Source organism: Octodon degus, unplaced genomic scaffold (genome assembly GCF_000260255.1).
Source record: "Octodon degus isolate 3935 unplaced genomic scaffold, OctDeg1.0 scaffold00284, whole genome shotgun sequence".
NCBI lineage: Eukaryota > Metazoa > Chordata > Mammalia > Rodentia > Octodontidae > Octodon > Octodon degus.
Genome location: NW_004524860.1, coordinates 181,342 through 189,900, shown reverse-complemented (window position 1 = coordinate 189,900; position 8,559 = coordinate 181,342). Strand labels below are relative to the sequence as shown.

General features: G+C 39.8%; 1 protein-coding gene across 1 annotated transcript; it reads left to right on the top strand.

Moving 5' to 3' along the window:
• Positions 1-7,906: 7,906 nt before the first annotated feature.
• LOC101581271 (non-histone chromosomal protein HMG-14) lies at positions 7,907-8,339 on the top strand. Its single transcript, XM_004646945.2, has one exon. The coding sequence runs from the start codon at positions 8,034-8,036 to the stop codon at positions 8,337-8,339; it is 306 nt and encodes a 101-aa protein (XP_004647002.1). The 5' UTR covers positions 7,907-8,033.
• The last annotated feature ends 220 nt before the right edge of the window (positions 8,340-8,559 follow it).

Below are 8,559 nucleotides of genomic sequence, written 5' to 3'. Positions count from 1 at the left end.
GCATCTCTTGTTAGCTCCTGTCCCTGTCTGTGTCTCTGTCCTTCTGATTGGTATTTTCATGTACATTTTAAAAAATCTTTTGGTTTTAATTTTTATTAGGAGAGCTGTCCAAATGGTTCAGAGGATTAAAGCACCTTCAAGAAGGCGCAGGAGCCAGGGTTCGGTCCCCGGGCCTGAAGTGCCAGCCCCATTGTCGGGGCACGCTGAGAAGGCAACTGAGACTGGGCATGGTGACATGTGCCTGTAATCCCAGCCCTTGGAAGGCTGTAAACAGGCACATATGGTCCAATCTATAGTGAGACCCTGAACAGCCTATAGGTCCTTCTCTAAAACACAAAAAGGAAAAAAATAGAAAACAATGTAGGATTTAATTTACTATTGTCTATATTTGTCATTTTCTGAAATAACTTGTTTATTTAACAAGAGAAGTCACGTGATTTGAACTTTGGCATCTCAATTATTTGATGTTTATAATGGGATAATTTTGTTAGCGATATCTTAAACTGAATTTTAAATATATATATATATATATATATATATATATATATATATATATATATAGAGAGAGAGAGAGAGAGAGAGAGAGAGAGAGAGAGAGAGAGCATGCTTTAAATTGCAATATTGACGGACCAATGATGAGGTCTATCATTTTTCTACATCCTCATCAGTACTGGCTGCTCTCTATAATTCTCAACCCAAATGCAATTTGGTAAAAATCCATTAAATTCAAATTATTTTACTAAGCAGAAAATCTTGGATATAAACACATTCACATTATTTGAAGATTATACAACAATTTGAGGAATGGAAACTCGGTAAAGAGAGAAACACATTTATCCTGATTTTCGCTGGAGAGAGAAGGAAGAGCCAGAATGACAAGTGATGGCTAAATCGTGTGGTTCTAAATTGGGAATTTAGGAAGATGTTTTATGATAGCATGGTATGTATGGATCCTTGTACTTTTTGATGGAAGTGTACTACTGATCAGTAATGGACACTTTCAATTAGTGAGGTGATGAGGGATTGAAAATATGTTGGCCTATGTAAACAAGTGAATCTACAGACATATCAGAGGTAAGGTCAGAAATGTGAAATCAGAGTATTTAGAAGGAAGTATTATGTTGCAAAGAAGTCTCAGAGCCAAAGATGAAAACAACCTGCATTAAAATCTACTCTTGCTTTTTCTGCATCTCCAGTGCCCCCTGCTGGTTTCCAGCGACCGTGCAGGGAGGTCTGTGTCTGGGCTCACACCGACAGCCCTTCACCATGTCTTCCGCAGTAACACAGGGCCTTGAACTTGGGTTTCAGTGAGCTCATTTTCAGATACAACGTGTTCTTCTCATTGTCTCTGGACATGTTGAATTGGCCCTTCACAGAGTCTGGGTAGTACGTGGCGCCACCATTTTTGTTAATTTCCCTGATCAAATCCAGCCCCTTTCCTGGAGCCCGGTGGACCCAACTCATCCACTAGCAGCTGAAGATGAAGGCAGAGGCCACGCTGGAGAGACTCCGGGACCCGCAGATTTGCACCAGGCCTCCACCAGACTCCAACAGCTTCACCTCAGCCTGTACATCCAAAAACACAGAGACATCCTGCTCAGATAACTGTTACACAGGCTCCCTGTTTATTCCACTTGTGAGCACCCACAACTTCACACTCTCTTGTTTACCATTAATCACCTTTTAATGCAGCATAATGCAAACCCAGCTCAGTCCAAATTCCACTGAGAGCACAGAGATCAAGGTGAAAACCTGGGCTGAAGGGTGAGGGCTGAGCTGGTTCTCACCAGCGCAGCAAGGCCCTGTTTGCATGGTCGCAGCTTATACCAGCTACATTGCGGAAGCCTCACTTAGAGATGGGTGAAGAACATAGGACAGTGTTCTGGGAGACCTTTCGTAATATTCCTTGTGAGGAATATAGAATTTCTTACTATGTGCATGAGTTGTAGTGAATACTGAAATTCATTTGTTTTCTCCAAATTATTTTTTGAGTATAAAAAATGTGTTGGCTCATTTGCTCCATTTTTCTGATGTGCACCGAGAGGAAGAAGCACAATAGACTCATGAGATATGGGCTCCCATGTGGTAAAAGCATCTCCTATATTTGGGCCTGTGTGCTTCTCACAGTGCCAATGAGCTCCATTAGCAATTCAGACACAGAATTATTAGGATAAGTGAAGTTTTCCCACCTCCTCCTATAATGAGTGAACATGGCATGATTTCGCGCCATTCTAATGATTCACTGCATAGACAAGCAGTGTTCTTCAAGCCTGTGTTTGAGTCTGACCCAACCTGTTTTATTATCTACTTCTGTACTCATATTTCCAATCTAAAATAACCTCTTTATATATAATAATTTCAGTGTTGATGAAATACTATACATTTTAATACAAATATACTTTCTGTTAAGTACTGACATAAAACCAACCATTCTCATGTAAAGTGATGGAGATGCACCCATAGATTCCTAGACTTTTCTATAAATTCTCTTTCATGCAATTTTTTCACAATGAGAGTGGGTTGTCTTATAGAGGAGTAAATGTCTCGTAGGGGACTTTTGGATTCAGCTTCTAGAATAATCACTATTGAGGCAGCAGCCAGAATATGCAGAGCTGAGCCAAAAGCCAAGTCCCATCTCTTTGAGCTACATGTGGGATCATTAACCTGCACAATGGGCATGGACATCTCAGTGGTTTTTGTGCTCAAATGCAGCATCTTCACATCATTCTCTCTAAAGCCTGGGACACTTATGCCTGGAAGCTGCCACTGGAAGGCCAAGAATCCAGTATTCTTCTATTACCTTCCAGATGTGCTTTACAAATTTCAGAAGTACCTTAAAGTGTGAGGAAGAATGTGAATTTAATTAAATGTGTGATGTGATTTAATCCGAGATCTGAGTGTCTCATGAAGCATTTCCATGCAGATGCTCTCCTGCATACAAAGGTGAGAAGAAGAAAGAAGAGGTCCCTCTTTGGGAGCTGTCCCTGGGGGAGGATTCTGACTGAGCCCTCAGAGGAACACGTGCTCTCCCTGTGCTCCACGGCTCTGGGCTTAGGTTATCTCATTCCAGAACAGGATTTGTAGAGAAGCTGGTCAGAGTGCTGGGTGAGTTCTTAGATGAAGGAGGACTTTACAGATAGGGCAACAATTCCATACATCCCAGATATAACAGGGAAATATATATATATATATATATATATATATATATATATGCATTTATGAAAATCATTTTCTTGATGCTGTCTGAACTCAGTGTTTTTGTTTTTGTACATATTACATATAAATTCTTTTTTTGCTGTTCTTCACCTAAGTGTTTTCTCCTTTGCTGGTCCTTCAGAGTTTTGAATCCTTTTCTGTTTGCAAGTGTAATGAAGAAATGGAGGCATAATACAACATGTCGAGGGCAGTGCCTATGCTGATTCCAAGAAGTCTCAGCCCAAGATCCAGCGGGTCACACCTAAATTCTGCTATCCTTTTATTCTCAGAGGTACTTGTCTCAAATAAGAAAGTTGTCAATAGCTTTGTAGAATTTTAGACACTCAGTTGACTTGCAGTTTTATTTGTATTTGTGCAATGCATTTGGACATATTTATGTTTATGTGTGACTATCAAAAAATCCTATTGCAACACGTATATTCCTCCTTTTCTCTGAAAGAAAGCAAATAGTTATACTTGTGTGATTTTATTGTTCCCTCTGTTGTGCATCATTACATGAGTCATTTATTAAATAGATGGGACCTGTTTAGGTTGCATATGGACCACACCTTGCTTTGTCATCCTCATCTTTCTTTTTTTTTTTAATTCAGTACACAGTCTACAGGGTCTCACTACATAGATCAGACTCATATTGATTCTTCTCTTTTCAGCCTACCAAGTGAGGGGATTACACTGGCACACCACCATCCCCAGTCTCAATCACCCTCTCAGTGTGTCCGGGATAAGGAGGGTGGTAGTCGGGGCTGGGCCAGCATGGTCTGTGGTGCCTGGAATCAAACCCCAGCTCCTGCCTAAGAAGAAGTCTTAAGGTTTGCCAAAGCTCTGCCTAAGCAGACGCTTCAGTCCTCTGATCTATCTGGCCAGCCCTCCATCCACATCTGCATGTGCAGTGTAGTTGATTCATGTCATGGTAACTGTGAAAACTGCATGACTCATGAGTGTGCATGTGTCTCCCTGACAAACAGAAATGATTTCCATCTGCTATGTTGACGTTACTGGATTATGCAGGATTTCTATTTCTAAATTTTGAGAAACAGATATTGTTTTCTATACTGGGTGTGCTAATTTACATTCTCAGGAACAAAAACCTAGGCATTTTCATTCCTGGATATATTTTGAGAAATTTTAAAACACTTTCTCTCTGATAATGGTCATTCTTTGATACAAAGTTCAATGATGTTCAGTGTTATTTATATATTTTTCAATTATCTCTGTATCATATAGGTCTACTTCTAAAAAACTGATGTTTAGGTATTTTTTAATATATTAGGATACATGCATTCTTGTGTTGAAACATTTCTTCTTATACAATGTATACGTAAGTTTTAGTCAAATGGAAATATTTTTAAGTGTGCTATAATTAATCTCTTTAAGTGGGTTATTGTCTCCTGTTGTGCAGGTGCTTCTTATTTGAAAATAATCCTATTTGCCTATTTTTGTATTTATTGTCAGTTATTTTAGGGTCTGGACCAAAACCCTGTCGCCAATTCCAGTGCTACAAACTGCTTTCTCTAGTTTATCTTTATCACTGTTTTAAAATTCAATTTAAATATTTTCTAGACATACTTTAAAAAACTTAGCTGTTGGGGCTGGTGAGATGGCTCAGTGGTCTAAAGCACCTACTTAGAACAAGCTTGGCAAAGCAGAGGGACCACGGTTCAATCCCCCAGCACCACATGCCAGCCAGCCCCGCCCCCTGGTGGGCTGAGCTGGACAGACACACACACACACACACACACACACACATACATAAATAAAAATTTAAAAAAAAACTTAGTTGTTGATATTTTAATTTTGAAGTATCTGATTTGTATCATTTTTCTAAGGTCCCTTGCATAAATTATTTCCCAGTAATTTGAGTTTTGAAAAAAGTTTTTAAATTTCTGCTTAAGTGGAATCATTTATTTGTGAATTTGAAATGTTTCTATTTTTTAAATTAAATTCACTGAGAAAGAAATAGCAATGAGAAAGTTTCAGAACAGGTTGGTAGAACAGTTACAATAATTGATACATTGCATATTGTTGTCTTTGTAGTAGTTATTCCTAGCACAAGACACAGATGTGATAACTTGTATAAACACTATTAGTACAAATCTTTCTTCTCATTGAATAAAAAGAAAATAGCTGTATATCCTAACTATTTTGTATATGTAAATATATACATGTATATTTTCACTACAAAATGGTCCTTTATATCCCCTTTTTTGTTTAGTTTTGTTAAAGATGGATATTCCATTGCCATTTAAATATTGTATGTGTTTGAATTCAGCAGCAGGCAAACAATATATATCTCTATTTTGTTGTTATTTTGTTATGACATTTTTGTGTGTAGAGCAACTTTCTTCCATCATTTTGGGGGCATTTGGTCCCCTGTGTGGCTATACTATCTAACCTATTTTTTCCTCCCGCCCCCTATCTAATCTATTTTAATATATTCACAATGTCACCATCAAAAAACTTAACCATAAGATGTCATTAATGTCTACAGAGTACTTCACCTGGATTTCATAGATCTGTCATTGTGCAGAAGAACATTGGGCCATGCTTTTGCAGGACAGACACAGTGTGAGCTCTATAGGAATGTGGGAAAGTCACATATTCTCCAAATAGGAATAGTTACTTGTATAGAGAAACAAACAGGGATTCAGGACCAAAGGGAAGCCAAGGGCTGAAATGCTGACAACCCATGAAGATGGGCTTGAAGCTCTAAAAGGGTGAGATAAAATAACCCTTCTCCTTTTTTTCATTAAATTATTGCAGATATTTGTTATACCAATAGAATGTAGTCCCATAGGCTAGGAGGTCTTCATGTTAAATGAAACAAAGTCAGGCACAGCAGGACACATCCCACAGGAGGTCATTTCCATGTGTCTAATATCATAGCTCATCTCAGAAAAAGAGAGAGTAACTGGTGGACACAGGCAATGGCTTGTGTGGAAGATGGAGAAGCTGGAGTGTTGAGAACAAGAACAGAAGGTGTTATCCCCTGTATTCTTTCACGCAGAGCTGTGGTGAGAAGTGAGCATGTTGTGCAAGATAATCCCTAGTAGATGGAAGAATGTGTGGGCAGTGTCTTACTACACAGCCATGGCTAAGTCTACAAAGGATGGATACATGAGGGCATGGAGTTCATCAATACAGAGACAACAAATGTACCACAATATCACAGGGAAACTAAAGAAAATGTTCATTTCTTATATATTATTTAATGATGAAAGTTTCAGACTTAATGTCCCTTCTCAGTGATAGACCATGTGTTCTACATGTGCCAGGTCCATTACCACTGATATGAGATACAACATAAAAAAGGAGATAAAACATAATATCTACATAGGTTAATATTAACCTAGGTAAACAAAACTTAGAGCACCAAGAGGACCAGCGATATAACTCATCAGGCTAACACATGCCTAGGCAAGCACAGGGACGGGAGTTTGATTCCTGGCACCACATGCCACACTGTCCCCACCCTTGGGCACAAGGAACCAACCAATGAGTCTGGGTGTGGTGGTGCACACCTGTAATCCCAGAGCTGGGGAGCCTGAAAACAACAATCACTATGAGTGTGAGCAGCGTAGTGAGAATCGGAACCAAATAAGTAAAAAGAATAAATTTTAACACTATAAGATAGCCTAAGTTCAGCCATGAAGCTTGGTAAAGCTGTAAAAGCACTGCTATTTACTACTACATCTGCATTTGTTAACTCATGATTAGGAACTACAATCTTTTAGAAAATATATATATTTAGTACAGGGTCTACATGACCTGACTACACACTTTGGACTTGTAGTGATCCTCCAGTTTTCAGCCTCCCAAGTGCTGGGATTACAGGCATGCTCCACCACACATCATCTCAATTGCTTTCTTAGCCCACCCTGGAGGCAGGACCAGCACATCTCCTCAGGGACCAAACCTTAGTCCCAGCACTCGGCCCAAGCAGGTGCTTTAATCCGCTGAGTTATCTGGCTGGCCCATCACTACAAACTTTAAAAATGAAAGAACAAAACAGGTATTGCAGAAACAAAATGAAAACAATAGAAATGACACAGCCTTGCCAAACTGATCACAGACAATTTCACACAGCTGTCACAAAAAAGACTAATGAACTGCCCATAGATGAAACCTGAGGATCAGATTAAATAGAACGACAATACAAAGTGCACGAGTTTTGGAATAATGCTGATGTACAATAGGAGTCAGTGAGCCCCAAGAAGAGAGATGAAGGAGGTGAGAAGAATTAAAGCTCTGAACTGTCCCTGGTGCCTAAAGCATGAGGACCAATTCCACGAACATCGAGAGTGAGAAGTCCCCAGCTCTAGGTCATGTCTGGCAGTGCAGGTCATGCTGAGGAAGCTGTGGCGGCAGACAGGAGGGACGCACAGAGTCAAGGGCTGAACTGGTGGCTGCTGGCAGGAAGGCAACATTCTTATCTATTTATTTATTTGCTTTTACTTTACAAATTGTTAATGCAATTTAAGGAAACGTATGCCATTAAGATCATAATTTCTCTTTTCAGGCTTTCATGAGTACACCATCATTTGCTTCTTCATTTTATTTTTAAAGAGAATAAAATATAGTCAAAAAATAGAAACAATACAGAATTTCAATAAACAAAATAATAGAAACAATGGTTGTTATACTGCATATTGTCTTCAAGTGAGCTGTTCAGATTACAAGACATAATCTCCCACCGCCCCCGCCGTGGGTTCCAGCAGCTCTGGCGGCGGGAGGAACGGCAGCGGTCGAGCTGCGTATCTCCGCGAGGCTCCCGTGCGCCTCGACCCGCAGCCTCCTCACGCGCCCCGCGCGCCGCCAAGATGCCTAAGAGGAAGGTCAGCTCGGCCGAAGGGGCGGCGAAGGAGGAGCCCAAGAGGAGATCGGCGAGATTGTCGGCTAAACCTGTTCCAGCTAAAGTGGAAACGAAGCCAAAAAAGGCTGCCGGAAAGGATAAATCTTCGGACAAAAAAGTGCAAGCAAAAGGGAAAAGTGGAGCCAAGGGAAAACAGGCTGAAGTGGCTAATCAAGAAACCAAGGAAGATTTACCTGCGGAAAATGGAGAAACTAAAAATGCGGAGAGTGCAGCTTCTGATGAAGCAGAAGAAAAAGAAGCCAAGTCTGATTAATCACACACCATGTCTTATCAGTGCTCCCTGTCTCCCTTCTTGTACAATCCAGAGGAATATTTTTGTCAACTATTTTGTCAATGCAAGTTTTTTAGTAGCTCTAGAAACATTTTTAAAAAGGAGGGAATCCCACCTCATTGCATTTTTTAAGTGTAAATGATTTTTTTTAGGGTAAAATCATTCTCTGGTTGTTTATTTTTTGGTACAACCAGAAATAGTG